General features: G+C 39.3%; 1 protein-coding gene across 4 annotated transcripts in view; it reads right to left on the bottom strand.

Annotated features, from left to right (window-relative positions):
* The window catches only part of dlg3 (discs, large homolog 3 (Drosophila)), a 292,322-nt gene that overhangs the window by 255,625 nt on the left and 18,076 nt on the right, over positions 1 to 18,621 (bottom strand). For 3 of the 4 annotated variants that reach the window (XM_060927732.1, XM_060927733.1, XM_060927735.1), the window contains one exon: positions 9,081 to 9,194. In XM_060927732.1, the coding sequence (XP_060783715.1) occupies positions 9,081 to 9,194 (114 nt within the window). The remainder of the gene's footprint in view (positions 1 to 9,080; positions 9,195 to 18,621) is intronic. The other variant, XM_060927734.1, reaches the window with a different exon arrangement.

Genomic DNA, 18,621 nt, shown 5'->3' with positions numbered 1-18,621 from the left:
ATGCCATATCTTTGTGTTGTATATGGTTGTGGCCACAACAGTACTCGTGACCATGGCACGTTCTGATTTTTTAGAATTCCATCTGTGGTTCAGAAAAAGAGTGAGGAATCCCTGAGGTTTAGTGCGGAGAAGAGACGAGCATGGCTGAACAACACTGGCAGGGCTGAGCTAACAGAGGCTAAAACCAAAAACAGCTCGTGTTTGCAGTAATCATTTTATCTCGGGTGAGATTCAAAAGCTCTCTCAATAATATCATGGAACAATTTTATTTCGTGTTGCTAGAATTTTGCTATAAAATAAGCGCTCTCTTGTCGTGGTTCACTCGGTCGTTGTTATAATTTTAACACGCTTCTAGGAGCGCCAGCAAAATTGTACCTGAAATAAATTGAAATGTGATTTGTGAGCCATAAAGCTAGAGACTTGTCAAAATTTCACACTTCGTCTGTTGTTTACACATAGAAGTAAACTAAATGCAAAAGAAGCCCTAACTTACCCTTGCAAGTACAACTGCTTTGTCATTGTTGATTGGTTTAATTAATAAGGTATTTACCCATCCAGAGACGAAGTAGTTATAGGCTTCCATGGACTTAAGCCTTCACTTGAGATTTGTCGACCCACAAAGTCTGCCAAACCAGATAGAACGCAATATCTGGATACTCGATGGTTAGTAGAAGTGTCTTATCCTTAGAAAATCTGACTTTTTAAAATAATATGGGTAAGAACCACACATATCTATTTTCTCTTTGTAATTGAATCTTCGCTCGACCGTTCAAATCGCTATAATACTGAGAAAATTCAGCATTGTTTATAGACACGCTTACAGCGGCTGCAATCCTAGTTGCTTTGTATATCCACCATCATGGTGGACGCTCACGACAGCACATTTTGATCACGTGGTCACAAATCATTTATTGGGGTCTGAGCCATCGGGCAAGGGGAGGGGGGATTTGGGGCGCTAAGGACATGCATACCCTTTATGGATAAAAATTAACCTCAGAATATCTCTGTCATTACTTTTATAGTAAAAGAGCATAAGGCCCTAAAGTAGATCTCATCATAATTTCTATTTAGCACAGATCTACTGACATAAATGTTATCTATTAGCTTAAAACAGACAGAGCAAAGGCTTTGTGGCCAAGAATATCACCTTTCTTATGCTAGCTACTGCTCCTAAGAATGTTATCCATTTACACAGCCATCAGATTTGTTCAGTCTCAGTTGGTTCATTCAGAAAGAGCATAACATAGAAAGTGTAACAAAACTGACATTTTCAAGGTAACAGTTGTCAGCACAAATCAGCAAGAGCCTTTAAATATATTAGGTAAGCATTTTAAGTACTTACTATTGCAACTTATCCATATCCCACACGAACTGTGAGAAAAGGTATGTGTCCCTACTTTATAGGGCATGTGGCACAGAAATTAAAAAGGTAGGCTTCCAATTCACTCAGTGCTCTGAATGCCAAGTCTATGCGTTACCACTTCCGGTCATGACAGACGCTCATTTATGAAGGTGTATCGATGGTAATTCTGTGTTGCTTGTGGCGATTGTTTTTACTGTTAAAGAAACTGATCTATCAACATTAAGACAGAAAATCAATCTTTTCCAGGTGCATTGAAACAATCGTGACGAAATTTTTGAATAACAAATAATTAACAGTTATTCCACGAAATCAAGTCATACATGAGCTGATAGCCAACGAGGCGCATAGCACCGAGTCGGCTATAAGCCATGTACGACAAGATTGAGTGGAATGACAGTTTCATTATATCCACATTCACTGGATTTTGAGAAATAGAGCATTTTTATTTTTTGTAAATTCAATAAATAAAAACTTTATACAAAACGTCTGACAAAATCACTTCCGCTTAGAGTGTAAACAAACCGGTGAAATGACAGTAGCAATTTGTGAAAATTGCTATAATAATTCTTGAAAAATATTTTGTTGCTTTTTATTTTTGGGGGTTTAGTTTTTGAGTAGAGTTTTTATTTCATCCTTGGTTGGTTCAGCAACACAGTCCACCATTTTCTTCTTCAGGCTTTTTTTTTTTTGGTGGTTGGCAAACCAACTTAAAGGTGCCACCGACTGGGCTGATGTGTGGAACAGAAGATATGGGGGGGGGGGGGGGGGGGGGGGGGGACTATATGGGACATTCTACCGAATGGGTGCCATTTGCTTGTTGTACCACTCCCAAATTAAACTTAATTTGTTATATATCTTTTCAACACTGATTATAATAACACACACATTTAAATATTCAAAACGTGTATTGGTCAACCTCAGGCTACATTATTTATTTTTTTACAAGGTTTGGAAGTCAAAGATGGCTGCATACTCTTTATATGAGTAAAAGGACTGAGTTTTTAGCCTAGGATTAGCTAATACATGGAATTAAGCCACATGGCATCATCGCTAATAGCATGACCACACTTAGCACATTCTAGTGATTTACCAAAAATCTGTATTTTTAAAATAAACAAATTTCATCTAAGAAATAATTTAAGTAACAGGACAGTATGTTGACATTGACCTTATCAGTCAAAGTTAAAAAATCATCAAATATACAGAAAAGTAAATGAGAGAACTAACTTTTGGTCTTCCCATGGGCTTCAGAAGACACAACTGATGTAACTTCCTGTTGAGCATGTGATTTATGGAATGTTCCAAATTTGTCAGATGGGGTAATATGCTTGGGTAACAGGACTGAGTGAAAACCCAGGGACACGACTAAAATGTGTATTTTAACTAAGATATTGTGGATTTCTTATGAAAAAAATATATTTAAACCATGGATAGGATATGGAGTCACACAACAGTGCAAAAGAAATACTGTTTCTGAAGGATTTTAATCATAATATTTCATAGTTAAGTATAAAGTTAGAGTGCGGGGACAGGTAATACATGCTATTTTTCATGGTTTGAGGTAGTTTTTATTAATTCTTACAATTATATATCTTAAATTTGAAATCAGATCAATGTGCAGGACATTCTGCGTAATAAGGAAATGTATTTTAAAGTACATTATTATGTGCGGCGGCATGGTGGTGTAGTGGTTAGCGCTGTCGCCTCACAGCAAGAAGGTCCGGGTTCGAGCCCCGTGGCTGGCGAGGGCCTTTCTGTGCGGAGTTTGCATGTTCTCTCCGTGTCTGCGTGGGTTTCCTCCGGGTGCTCCTGTTTCCACAACAGTCTAAAGACATGCAGGTTAGGTTAACTGGTGACTCTAAATTGACCGTAGGTGTGAATGTGAGTGTGAATGGTTGTCTGTGTCTGTGTGTCAGCCCTGTGATGACCTGGTGACTTGTCCAGGGTGTACCCCGCCTTTCGCCCGTAGTCAGCTGGGATAGGCTCCAGCTTGCCTGCGACCCTGTAGAACAGGATAAAGCGGCTAGAGATAATGAGATGAGATTATTATGTGCATTTATACATATAATTTTCTAGGGACGGAAATGGCACTGATTCGGTGGAATGGCTCATATTCTTTTAGCTATTTCTATTTCTTTTAAATACTTGATAAAGTGATATGTCTGATTTGATGTGCTCCACCATTTTGTTTTTCTCTACTCATGGTATATGAGCTGATAGCCTAGTAGTAGAGTAGCCAATCAGAGCGCACGATTGCTCATATCCAGTGAATGTGGATAGAATAATACCAAATATCTGAAAGTTTACACTTGCAAGGTACATATAGTGGTGATGGTGGGGGTGAGGGTGGTTAGAGCATGTATTAGTAATGCCTATGGTGTGGAGACAAGCATTTCTGCAGCTCTAGGTTTGGATCCCATCACAAAATGATTTCCTGAATATCTGAATTTTAATGTTTCACAATGCATACTGTATATTTTGATGCTATATTATCTATACTAGGTAGTCTAATTGGTTGGTCAAATAGCTGAACTGCGTCTTCATATCTTCTTCTTCTTCTGGCTGCTCCCGATTAGGGGTTGCCACAGCGGATCTTACGTCTCCATTGCTCCCCGTCTTCTGCATCCTTCTCTACCACACCTGCCACATTCATGTCCTCTCTCACCACATCCATGTATCTCCTCTTTGGCCTTCCTTGTTTTTGTGTGCCTGGCAGCTCCATCCTCAACATTCTCCTTCCAACATGCTCTGCATCTCTTCTCAGGATGTGCCCATACCATCTTCGTCTCATCTCTCTTAGCTTAATTCCCAAGCTCTCCACATGTGCTGTCCCTCTGATGTGCTCGTTCCTTATTCTGCCCAACCTTGTGAATCCCATCGCAAACTTCAATATCCTCAACTCCGCCACCTCCAACTTTGCCTCCTGTCTCTTCGATAAGGGTACAGTCTCCAATCCATACATCACAGCTGGTCTCCCTACTGTCTTATACATCTTACCTTTCACTTTTGCTGGGACTTTCCTCTCACAAATGAATCCCGAAATCCTTCTCCAACTGCTCCACCCTGCCTGCACTCTCTTTCTCACCTCACTATCGCAGCCCCCATTTTCCTGCACAGTTGACCCCAGGTACTTGAATTCACCAACTTTCTTGACGTCTACTTCTTGCATCTTCACTCCACTCTCACCCCCATTCTCACTGATGCACATGTATTCTATTTTGCTATTGCTCACCTTCATTCCTCTTCGTTGCAATGCATACCTCCATCTCTCCAAACCCAACTCAACCACCTTTCTACAACCCCGATTCCATAAAAGTTGGGACAAAGTACAAATTGTAAATAAAAACGGAATGCAATGATGTGGAAGTTTCAAAATTCCATATTTTATTCAGAACAGAACATAGATGACATATCAAATGTTTAAACTGAGAAAATGTATAATTTAAAGAGAAAAATTAGGTGATTTTAAATTTCATGACAACAACACATCTCAAAAAAGTTGGGACAAGGCCATGTTTACCACTGTGAGACATCCCCTTTTCTCTTTACAACAGTCTGTAAATGTCTAGGGACTGAGGAGACAAGTTGCTCAAGTTTAGGGATAGGAATGTTAACCCATTCTTGTCTAATGTAGGATTCTAGTTGCTCAACTGTCTTAGGTCTTTTTTGTCGTATCTTCCGTTTTATGATGCGCCAAATGTTTTCTATGGGTGAAAGATCTGGACTGCAGGCTGGCCAGTTCAATACCCGGACCCTTCTTCTACGCAGCCATGATGCTGTAATTGATGCAGTATGTGCTTTGGCATTGTCATGTTGGAAAATGCAAGGTCTTCCCTGAAAGAGACGTCGTCTAGACGGGAGCATATGTTGCTCTAGAACCTGGATATACCTTTCAGCATTGATGGTGTCTTTCCAGATGTGTAAGCTGCCCATGCCACATGCACTAATGCAACCCCATACCATCAGAGATGCAGGCTTCTGAACTGAGCGCTGATAACAACTTGGGTCGTCCTTCTCCTCTTTAGTCCGAATGACACGGCATCCCCGATTTCCATAAAGAACTTCAAATTTTGATTTGTCTGACCACAGAACAGTTTTCCACTTTGCCACAGTCCATTTTAAATGAGCCTTGGTCCAGAGAAGACGTCTGCACTTCTGGATCACGTTTAGATACGGCTTCTTCTTTGAACTATAGGAGTTTTAGCTGGCAACGGCGGATGGCACGGTGAATTGTGTTCACAGATAATGTTCTCTGGAAATATTCCTGAGCCCATTTTGAGATTTCCAATACAGAAGCATGCCTGTATGTGATGCAGTGCCGTGTAAGGGCCCGAAGATCACGGGCACCCAGTATGGTTTTCCGGCCTTGACCCTTACGCACAGAGATTCTTCCAGATTCTCTGAATCTTTTGATGATATTATGCACTGTAGATGATGATATGTTCAAACTCTTTGCAATTTTACACTGTCGAACTCCTTTCTGATATTGCTCCACTGTTTGTCGGCGCAGAATTAGGGGGGATTGGTGATCCTCTTCCCATCTTTACTTCTGAGAGCCGCTGCCACTCCAAGATGCTCTTTTTATACGCAGTCATGTTAATGACCTATTGCCAATTGACCTAATGAGTTCCAGTTTGGTCCTCCAGCTGTTCCTTTTTTGGACCTTTAACTTTTCCAGCCTCTTATTGCCCCTGTCCCAACTTTTTTGAGATGTGTTGCTGTCATGAAATTTCAAATGAGCCAATATTTGGCATGAAATTTCAAAATGTCTCACTTTCGACATTTGATATGTTGTCTATGTTCTATTGTGAATACAATATCAGTTTTTGAGATTTGTAAATTATTGCATTCCGTTTTTATTTACAATTTGTACTTTGTCCCAACTTTTTTGGAATCGGGGTTGTACTTTCGCCACATATCACAATATCATCCGCATAAACCTTCCATACGGATTTATGAACTGGGTCTTCATATATGTTTCTAAAATGATTCTGAAAACAGGGACAGTCCTGATGAATCATGTGAACATGATATGATGTAGTTATTTCTCATAATCTATCCCAACCTTAATAAATCAGTATGGAAGGTTTATCAATTCATATAAACATGAGGAAATCCACATGATTTCAAGAGGAACGCAGAGCTCTTGCAACAAAATAACCTTTATCTGTCAGCCTCATTGCAATCCAAAGTACGTATACATTTATACCCGAAACCTTTCAGATACACACTCATAGATGAGATCTATAGAAAATTTCTGGAATTTTTGTGCGTTCTCACAGCAGGGCCATGTGACTGCACTCTAACCACCTAACAGGATGCATGCCCATATAAGGCAAGATAAGACACAGGCAGACTTAAAGGGGCAGTAGCACCATTACTAAGCATCATTTGAATGAAATGCAGAAGCAATGTTACATAAAATACAGCAAAATTTCTAAAACAGTGTGAAGATATGTCAGACACTAACGCCATTCATCCTGTAGCATTCAGTGGATAGGTAGTAGTGTGGGAAACATTTTGTTCAAACAATTATCTTCCCATTGTGCTGACCTCATGCAATTCAGTCATGCTCAAACCATTCTCCAGTGTTTCATGGACATGGAAGGTAGGAACATGACTCTACAGACAAAGATTCTGCCATGGCTCCCAAATTACGCACTCTCTGCGACCATAAACAAAAGCGCCTATAAAGGCTGTGACTCCTATTAATAGAACTGGTGGCAGAAAACAGCTGCTGTACCAAACAGCGCACATGTGAGTGACAGTCTAATGATAGGGGGAGCTATAGAATAAGAAAGATAGTGATGAAGGAAAAGAGGAATGAGAAAAAAAGGGAGAATATGAGGTGTATGGATAGTGACTGGAAATTAAGGGAATCCAGTGAAAAAGATATTTAATAAGAATATGTTAGAAGCAAAGGGAAGAAGCAAGGTGCTAGCATAACAGGAGGAGAGGGAACGTATAGAGAAGCTTATTACAGAACTGCAGAATGCTAATTATGAGTGATAAATGACTAGAATAAAAATGTATGGAACGATGACAAGCAACCTGTGCTTCGTTACACAAGGATCTCGGGATGTAGGAGATTATTCGGAGTCCAAAAATTTTCATTGCACACGCATAAATATAGTAAAAATATGATTAATATTTGATTCTCGTATTGAATTTGCTTTTAGTTAGGACTGTTCGTTTAGTTAATCATTTTCCCCTCTGGATTATTAAACTATTTCTGATTCTGATTCGGATCATGTCCACACATTGCACGATTTTGGTGTTGTGTTTCTGGCAATGTTGTACTGGTGAACATATATGACTGCGTAAGGTACAGAGATGAGAAAGAGAGATGGGAAAACAGACAGAGGGAGGGAGAGCAAGCGAAGCAGTCAGTCTGTGGGGATGCAAGCAGAGGGAGGAATGTGGTTTCCATGGCAACCTACGGAAGGCTGAGCTCTGGGTGTCCGTTCCAGCTCTGACTGCGTTGCACTGCACCGGCCCTCGCCTCTCAGTCGGCTCATTCCTACCATCCTCCCCCACTCTCTATTTTTCTCTCTCTATCTCTGCTGCTCCCTCTTCATTTATGCTTCTCTCCATCCTTACACTGCACCTTGTAGCCCCAATTTTCCCGACTCGTGTGCAAAGAAACATGGCACTACATTTGGCTCAGCGTCACCCAGCTTTTCTCTCAGCGTAATGTAATTTGTATTATCAAAGATAGGACATTAATGTAGAAAAATGACACTTGACATAGCTTCAATAAACAAAACACAGAACCTTCCCACAGCATTAGTTGTGCCCACTGCACACTCTTCCTCCTCCACACTCCCACACCCCTCGCTCAGTTCTCCACTTATCTCAAAAGCCAGTGCCTGCAGACATTGCACTGCCATGCGCCTCTGGGCGTGTTGTGATTGGGAAGACGTGAAAATGAGGTCTGCCATGATACAGTGCAACTCAAGCATGATGCCTTTCGAACATTTTTTTTTTTTTTTTTTAAAGTGACGTCTCAGACAAATCTAGCATTGTGATGACCACCGTGTTTTTTGGCCGAGAGAGCAGCTTGTGCTATTATCCTCGATCTACCATCTAATGTGAAAATGACAACAATTCGTGTCACCTTACATTCATCCCAGATCATCAAAAGACAAAAAAGAGATTTAATATCTCAATGGGATATCACCTGGTAAAATAAAGGACAAATAAATAAATAAAAAAAGTTAATACTTTAACTTTACATAAAAGTTTAATATTTTAAAATCATGCACACTGTTCTGAATACTGCTGAAGATTTAAGTACCTTATAAATCTAATCTATGAAATATATTTTATTCTCATCAAAACAGTTATATTTACAAGTTCAACAATGAAGCTGATTGGGCAAGCTGAAAAAAGGAAATACCGAAATTAAACCTCCAGCTATATCTGCCTCGTATGTCAACAACCAATGACATATATATAGTCAAACATACAGTATGTCCATGCAAATCTGAACAAGCAGAAATTTGGGGTAGTTGCACCCTCACAACAGAACTGGCATTTGATAAAATGTGAACCATTTATTAGTCATTCATTAATAAGTCTGTAATGTTTTGCGCAGTACAGTATTCTTCTCCAAACTGCAGCTATTCTAAACAGGACACTACTGTGCTTTCCTTTAAGGTATTCCATGAATCCTCAAACAGTCACTCATTCAAACTGCTCCGAGTTTGCCACTAACCTTGGGTGTCTCCACATGGGAACGGCTCACGAGCCCAGCCACTCTCTCCACCTTCTGTGGACTCCTCCTGCTGGTCACTCGGACTCGTGACACACCTTCCAATTCTGAGTTCTGCTACACATACACAGAAAAACAACTTCAGACAATGACAAATGCTATGGTTGGCATAGACATAGCTTCAATAAACTATTTAAATAACAAAATGTTCAGGTGAACTGCGTTAAAATGTCAGATTGTTAATGACAAATCATTAATATATAATAAAGTTTATATATACAGTGGTGCTTGAAAGTTTGTGAACCCTTTAGAATTTTTTATATTTCTGCATAAATATGACCTAAATAATGATCAGATTTTCACACAAGTCCTAAAAGTAGATAAAGAGAACCCAGTTAAACAAATGAGACAAAAAATATTATACTTGGTCATTTATTTATTGAGAAAAATGATCCAATATTACATATCTGTGAATGGCAAAAGTATGTGAACCTCTAGGATTAGCAGTTCATTTGAAGGTGAAATTAGAGTCAGGTGTTTTCAATCAATGGGATGACAATCAGGTGTGAGTGGGCACCCTGTTTTATTTAAAGAACAGGGATCTATCGAAGTCTGATCTTCACAACACATGTTTGTGGAAGTGTATCATGGCACGAACAAAGGAGATTTCTGAGGACCTCAGAAAAAGCGTTGTTGATGCTCAGCAGGCTGGAAAAGGTTACAAAACCATCTCTAAAGAGTTTGGACTCCACCAATCCACAGTCAGACAGATTGTGTACAAATGGCGGAAATTCAAGACCATTGTTACCCTCCACAGGAGTGGTCGACCAACAAAGATCACTCCAAGAGCAAGGCATGTAATAGTCGGTGAGGTCACAAAGGAACCCAGGGTAACTTCTAAGCAACTGAAGGCCTCTCTCACATTGGCTAATGTTCATGTTCATGAGTCCACCATCAGGAGAACACTGAACAACAATGGTGTGCATGGCACGGTTGCAAGGAGAAAGCAACTGCTCTCCAAAAAGAACATTGCTGCTCATCTGCAGTTTGCTAAAGATCACGTGGACAAGCCAGAAGGGTACTGGAAAAATATTTTGTGGACAGATGAGACCAAAATAGAATTTTTGGTTTAAATGAGAAGCGTTATGTTTGGAGAAAGGAAAACACTGCATTCCAGCATAAGAACCTTATCCCATCTGTAAAACATGGTGGTGGTAGTATCATGGTTTGGGCCTGTTTTGCTGCATCTGGGCCAGGACGGCTTGCCATCGTTGATGGAACAATGAATTCTGAATTATACTGTACCAGCAAATTCTAAAGGAAAATGTCAGGACATCTGTCCATGAACTGAATCTCAAGAGAAGGTGGGTCATGCAGCAAGACAACGACCCTAAGCCCACAAGTTGTTCTACCAAAGAATGGTTAAAGAAGAATAAAGTTAATGTTTTGGAATGGCCAAGTCAAAGTCCTGACCTTAATCCAATCGAAATGTTGTGGAAGGACCTGAAGCGAGAAGTTCATGTGAGGAAACCCACCAACATCCCAGAGTTGAAGCTGTTCTGTATGGAGGAATGGGCTAAAATTCCTCCAAGCCAGTGTGCAGGACTGATCAACAGTTACCGGAAACGTTTAGTTCCAATTATTGCTGCTTGGGGGGGGGCGCATACCAGATACTGAAAGCAAAGGTTCACATACTTTTGCCACTCACAGATATGTAATATTGGATCATTTTCCTCAATAAATAAATTACCAAGTATAATATTTTTGTCTCATTTGTTTAACTGGGTTCTCTTTATCTACTTTTAGGACTTGTGAAAATCTGATGATGTTTTAGGTCATATTTATGCAGAAATATAGAAAATTCTAAAGAGTTCACAAACTTTTGGACCAATTACACCATTTTCTCTATAAATGCTAACAAGCAGTGTCTGGATGTTAAAGAAACAAAAAACCCTTTCTGCATTAGTGTGAAAGATAAAATGATGGCTAGGGTATGAGTTTAAACATTATCTACTGTTTACATTATCCTTACATTGTGCCCAGTGTTATCAATATTTCAGATTTGGATTGGATTTGAGAGGACCGATACCTCTGTATTATTGTGATCCAACTTGTAAAAGCTTACGTTAACAGTTTATGATAAATATGTGTTGTTGTGAAGGGCTTTATTTTACATAACCATACACGCATCCTTTGTGATTTTATATAATTTTCATTTACTATTTTGTTATTGCTAATATGCCTATTATACGAGTTAAGAAATGGCCGTCTTTGGATCCCTACTCTGATTCTCTCGGCTATTACAATAGTTAATAAGTAGTACTCGATTTACATTTATTGATAACAGTTATTCAGCAATGTGCCTTAATCAGAACATCAACATTCATATCACCTGCAATATATAGAAATGTTTATCATCTGCAACAAAGCAAAGTCAGTTCAAGAAAATTTCTTGAACAAGTAAGTTTTCATCAGGATTGAATGACATTTCTCTATAGCCTTGCACTGGCTTACAATTGAATGGAGGATGTACTAATGAAAACAGTAGCTACCAACAGTTGCTAATGCAGCATTTACTGCTTTATTACATCCATGATTACCACAACAATGTTGTTTCATATCTAAGAAGTGTTGTCATATTTTTTGCGCAGTGCCTTTTCATTTGCTGTCACTGCGCCAACAAATTAATAGGCGCAACACAATGAGCAAGAGTTCATGGGCTTGCTACTAAATACTTAACCACAGAGTCCAAAATAATTTGTAATCACATTTCACACCCATGAAAGACGTAGAGCTCCTCCAACCTGTAAATTATATTTAATATCTTGGGGCGGAATACAATTACAACAGGACGATATCGCCCGACCTGTAATAGTCTTTTGTTGTTTATAAGTGCAACTGATTGTTGTAGAGCAAGTAAAGTGAATGGACACACTATTGCTACCCACTGTGCACAAATTAGTTTTAATACAAAGTAATGTCAAAAGGTGCATCCTGAAATTCAGAGCTTCTTAAAGTCATATTAATTCCAAAACACACAAGGCTAATTACAGTGAAACCTATTAATAGCAAAAGTGGCATGTCACTACTTCTACATTAATGGTGCTCTACAGCTACTGATGTCTTTTTTTTTCTCTCTAGCCGCTGCACGAAATCAGTGAATTTGCAGACTCATTTCATTTAACTCTCCTCCACTCAGGTGACAATGTGTGGTGAATGCTAATAAGAACTGCACTGGACTCTCTCTCTCAGCTCTAACCCTCCCTCCCTGCTTGCTGCTTCTCACTCAACAGCAAGCAACTCTCCACAGCACGGCTCTACATTTCTACAAAGTCATACTGGGCTCTGCTGCGCCTGGAACATTCTTCACCACAGATAACACAGTGAGTCAGTGACCCCTGCAGTATTTTCACGGAAGGGAAGCTCTCGTCACACAGTGCTGATGCTTTTGAAAACAGTGGAATGTGGAACTGAAGGGCAAAATCAGTTTTAATATGAGAAGAAAAATGTGTGCAGACTTTTATACATGGCTTTAATGAAGCCTGTATAGAAACATCTATGAAATAAATACAAAAATGTACAAAATCACAAATGCTGCGGTGGCAAACATACTGATACGTATTTCTCAGCATAGTGTGATAAATACTTTGCAAGCCTGTGCATACCAAACAAGAATGTATGACAATACGTAATTCAATTTTAACAAAATTATTCATTTCAAATATTAATTGTATGTCAGTTACGCATACTGACAACTAACAACGCACTGTAATGACCATAATAGAGTATTTAGTTTTTATGTTTCAGCAATATAGCTTTTAAATACATTTTTACATTCTTTGTTAAAGTGCCATTCCACCATTGGATGTATTCTTTGGCATAAAATACAATATATTTTATGACAACATGACTAGACAGAGAAATCTTTTAGCTTCAAAATGATATATCAAACATAATTTTTTGACAATGACAAGTATATTAATTTTGCGACCAAAGTCACCTACCCTTTTAATTTCCGCGCGGTAGTGAAACGTGATGTCATCGGCAGGTTCCCCTTCTTGTGTACCACGTGTCGGTCTATTTTTAGACCAGGAAACCCCCAAAGTGAGAGGGTCATTTCTCCTCGTATATGGGGGCCAAAAAAATTTTATCGCGTTCTATCCGCCATTGCTGATAATATGTGCCACGTCACACGGTACACAAGAAGGGGAACCTGCCGATGACATCACGTTTCACTACCGCACGGAAATTAAAAGGGTAGGTGACTTTGGTCGCAAAATTAATATACTTGTCGTTGTCAAAAAATTATGTTTGATATATCATTTTGAAGCTAAAAGATTTCTCTATCTAGTGATACCATTTACATGTTGTCAAAATATATTGTATTTTATGCCAAAGAATACATCCAATGGTGGAATGGCACTTTAAGGTATGAAATTTTTTCAAATATGATTTTAGTACTACTAATGACATAATTACTTTAAGAATCATTACAGTAAAATATTCTTGTTGTTTTTTCATTTTTGAATTAATTATTTGAACTGATCAATCCGTCCATCCATCCATTATCTGTAGCCGCTTATCCTGTACAGGGTCGCAGGCAAGCTGGAGCCTATCACCAGCTGACTATGAGTGAGAGGTGGGGTACACCCTGGACAAGTCACCAGATCATCGCAGGGCTGACACAGAGACAAACAACCATTCACACTCACATTCACACCTACGGTCAATTTAGAGCCACCAATTAGCCTAACCTGCATGTCTTTGGACTGTGGGGGAAACCGGAGCACCCGGAGGAAACCCACGCAGACACAGGGAGAACATGCAAACTCCACACAGAAAGGCCCTTGTCTGCCACTGGGCTCGAACCCAGAACCTTCTTGCTGTGAGGCGACAGTGCTAACCACTACACTGCCCAGAACTGATCAAGTTTATGGTAAATACTTTGTTTGCATTTCTATTCAGATCCCACACTATTATCTGTATTAAATCAGTCTATCTAATCCTATCCTATTCAATCCAAGCCAAACTCATAAGTGGATTACTGACATACCACCCTTTCTGTTCAAACTTGGGTATGTCAAAACACATTACGAACATCTGTAAAGCAGCTTTTTTCCATCTACACAATACAAGACGCATAAGGAAGTACTTGTCTAAAGACTATCTAGTTACCTTAGTCCATGCCTTTATTACAAGTAGGGTGGATTATTGCAATAGTTTGCTGTATGGTCTCCCTAAAGAGCAAATCACCAAATCACAGCGTATTCAAAATGCAGCCGCAAGGTTAATACTGGATGTCGGCAAATATTCACACATCACTCCGACGTTGTATCAGTTGCATTGGCTACCCATACACTATCGTATCCAATTCAAAGTACTTCTAATTACTTTCAAGGCCATCCGTGGCTTCGCACCATCATATATTTGTAAGCTTATCAACATCAAGGACAAATCGTCATACAGCCTGAGTTCGAACAATGGCATTCTACTTAAGCTTCCCAATGGCAAGATGAGAACAACCCTTGGCGCACATTCCTTCACAGCCGCAGCACCAACATTATGGAATAGTCTTCCAATGTCAATTAGGAACATAGAATTACTGACCGATTTTAAGAGAGCGTTAAAGACGTATCTATTCAAGCAAGCGTTTACTTAATTTTATAAATCTTTTGTTTGTATTATGTATGGTTTTATAAGAGTCATATATGTATATTTTGTAATTGTTTATGTATTTGGATACTTTTATATATATTTATATTTTAATGGAACATGTAAATATTTTTCTTGACTTTGTAACCGAATTGTAAAGCGCTATTGATCTGCCACTGCTAAATAGCACTGTATAAGTAATAAATTATTATTATTATTACTACTGACAATATATAATGCTCTTCAGACTTTAAAATACATTGCCATTACCGGATTGTTTGGGGAGGTTTTAAAGCCTCATGGTCAGCACTGAGTTAACTTGTTTCAGCTTATAGTTTATTTAAAACCTTCATGCAAAACCATACATTTGCAGATTTTTGTGTTGGCATGTTGTATGTTTGGAGAAGGTTACAGAAGGGTTAATAAGTGGACCTGTAGGTTGCAGACCTGGCATGTCACGAGCTGTAGAGGTGTCGTGCACTACTGATGCACGAGTTGCTGTGGATGTTTTCTTGCTAAAAACTAAGCCAAGCAAGCTGTAACATAAACTATAGGCTGACAGCATGTGTGAAGATTATAAGACAGCAGTGTTATCTTGACCGGCTCTCAGAGTTTCAGCAGTTTGATCAAATTTTGTGTATCTTGCCCTGGTCTTAGGTAGTAATTGGCTATATATATGAGTGATTCCACGCTTATGGGTACTGAAATGGGGACATGAACTTATTTTTAAAAATTCACCTAAAACCATTTCTTTTTTTACCATCAGGTCACAAAACATGTAATCTTTAATGAATGATATGTTAAAAGATAACTTTAATTTTCTGAGATGTAATAAAAACATATTTATATGCCAAAGTCAGAACGTAACAGAAGTGTTGTGGACATATATATTCTCAATTTTAACAATGTAGAATTACTTTTTGAAACATAGGAAGGTGATGTTTTAGCAAATATAATTAATAAACATGTGTAGTAGAATAAACATACACATTCTTTCAATAAGATTAACATGGTATATAGCTAGATTGTAATTAATTTGTAACAGACGCGAGATGGACAATCGTAACAGGAGTAATGTAACAGACATCATTTTGGAACTCATAGGCTTGACTTTGGCATATAAATATGTTTTTATTACATCTCAGAAAATTAAAGTTATCTTTTAACATATCATTCATTAAAGATTACATGTTTTGTGACCTGATGGTAAAAAAAGAAATGGTTTTAGGTGAATTTTTAAAAATAAGTTCATGTCCCCATTTCAGTACCCATAAGCGTGGAATCACTCATTCATATATATATATATATATATATATATATATATATATATATATGTATGACTGTAAAGTTAAATTGTATGAACCCAGTAGTGGATCAAATTATAAAATAGCTTTATGCTATATTCAGTGAGTGATAATTCTATGAGAGTGGTAGTGGTGCGTTTGGGAGAGAAGGGGGAGGAGGGCTGTGCATTTCCTTGTTTCTTACGATAGGGATGAACACCCCAACTTTCTGGTGATATACTGCCCCCATTTGTTTGGAATATGAAGTATTTTGACAGGTGGCCAATTCTTACACATTGCCCCTTTAAATTAAAAAAAAAAACTTTTATATATATATATATATATATAAATATATATATATATATGGGCGGCACGGTGGTGTAGTGGTTAGCGCTGTCGCCTCACAGCAAGAAGGTCCTGGGTTCGAGCCCCGGGGCTGGCGAGGGCCTTTCTGTGTGGAGTTTGCATGTTCTCCCCGTGTCCATGTGGGTTTCCTCCGGGTGCTCCGGTTTCCCCCACAGTCCAAAGACATGCAGGTTAGGTTAACTGGTGACTCTAAATTGACCGTAGGTGTGAATGTGAATGGTTGTCTGTGTCTATGTGTCAGCCCTGTGATGACCTGGCGACTTGTCCAGGGTGTACCCCGCCTTTCGCCCGTAGTCAGCTGGGATAGGCTCCAGCTTGCCTGCGACCCTGTAGAAGGATAAAGCGGCTAGAGATAATGATTGATATATATATATCTCATCTCATTATCTCTAGCCGCTTTATCCTTCTACAGGGTCACAGGCAAGCTGGAGCCTATCCCAGCTGACTACGGGCGAAAGGCAGGGTACACCCTGGACAAGTCGCCAGGTCATCACAGGGCTGACACATAGACACAGACAACCATTCACACTCACATTCACACCTACGGTCAATTTAGAGTCACCAGTTAACCTAACCTGCATGTCTTTGGACTGTGGGGGAAACCGGAGCACCCGGAGGAAACCCACGCGGACACGGGGAGAACATGCAAACTCCACACAGAAAGGCCCTCGCCGGCCCCGGGGCTCGAACCCAGGACCTTCTTGCTGTGAGGCGACAGCGCTAACCACTACACCACCATGCCGCCCATATATATATATATATATATATACACATACACACACACACCCTCAGGAACATTGTTAATAATTACTCCTACCTTTATTTTATTTGCAATTTAATGTTTTTATTTATTTATTTAGTCCTTTTGTTGAAATCTGAGCATGTGTATACAGTGGTATGCAAAAGTTTGGGCACCCCTGGTCAAAACTGCTGTTACTGTGAACAGTTAAGCAAGTTGAAGATGAAATGATCTCCAAAAGGCATAAAGTTAAAGATGACTCATTCCCTTTATATTTTAAGCAAAAACAATTTTTTATTTTCATCTTTTACATTTTCAAAATGACAAAAAAAGGAAAAAAGGCCCGAAGCAAAAAAGGTTGGGCACCCTGCATAGTTAGTACCTAGTAACACCCCCTTTGGTAAGTATCACAGCTTGTAAACACTTTTTGTAGCCAGCTAATAATCTTTCAGTTCTTACCTGGGGGATTTTCACACATTCGTCCTTGCAAAAGGCTTCCAGTTCTACAAGTTTCTTAGGCTGTCTTGCATGCACTGCTCTTTTGAGATCTATCCACAGATTTTCAATGATGTTTAGGTCAGGGGACTGTGAGGGCCAGGGCAAAACCTTCAGCTTGTGGCTCTTGAGGTATTCCATTGTAGATTTTGAGGTATGTTTTGGATCATCGTCTTATTGTAGGACCCATCCTCTTTTTAACTTCAACTTTTTTACAGATGGTGTGATGTTTGCTTCCAGAATTTGCTGGTATTTATTCGAATCCATGCTTCCCTCAACCAATGAAATGTGCCCTGTGCCACCGGCTGCAACACAACCCCAAAGCATGATCGATCCACACCCATGCTTCAGAGTTGGAGAGGTGTTCTTTTCCTGGAATTTGGCACCCTTTTTTCTCCAAACATACCTTTGCACATTGTGGCCAAAAAGTTCTATTTTGATTTCATCAGTCCACAGGACTTGTTTCCAAAATGCATCAGGCTTACTTAGATGTTCATTTGCAAACTTCAGACGCTGAATTTTGTGGCTAGGACACAGGAAAGGTTTTCTTCTGATGACTCTTCCATGAAGGTCATATTTGTTCAGGTGTCACTGCAGAGTAGAACAGTGCACCACCACTCCAGGGTCTGCTAAATCTTTCTGAAGGTCTTTTGCAGTCAAACAGGGGTTTTTATTTGCCTTTCAAGCAATCCAATGAGCAGTTCTTTCAGAAAGTTTTCTTCATCTTCTAGACCTCACCTTGATCTCCACTGTTTCTGTTAACTGCCATTTCTTGAGAACATTACAATCTGAGGAAACGGCTACCTGAAAACACTTTGCTACGTTCTTGTAGCCTTCTCCTGCTTTGTGAGCATCAATTATTTTATTATTCAGAATGCGAGGGAGTTGCTTAGAGAAGCCCATGGCTGTTGATTTTAGGGACAAGTTTGAGGAGTCAGAGAATTTATACAGCTTTGAAATCTGCATCATCTGACCTTTCCTAACGAAGAATTTGAACAAGCCACAGCTC

The sequence above is a fragment of the Neoarius graeffei genome, chromosome 8 (assembly GCF_027579695.1).
Source record: "Neoarius graeffei isolate fNeoGra1 chromosome 8, fNeoGra1.pri, whole genome shotgun sequence".
Taxonomy (NCBI): domain Eukaryota; kingdom Metazoa; phylum Chordata; class Actinopteri; order Siluriformes; family Ariidae; genus Neoarius; species Neoarius graeffei.
This window is presented reverse-complemented; position numbering and strand designations above follow the sequence as displayed.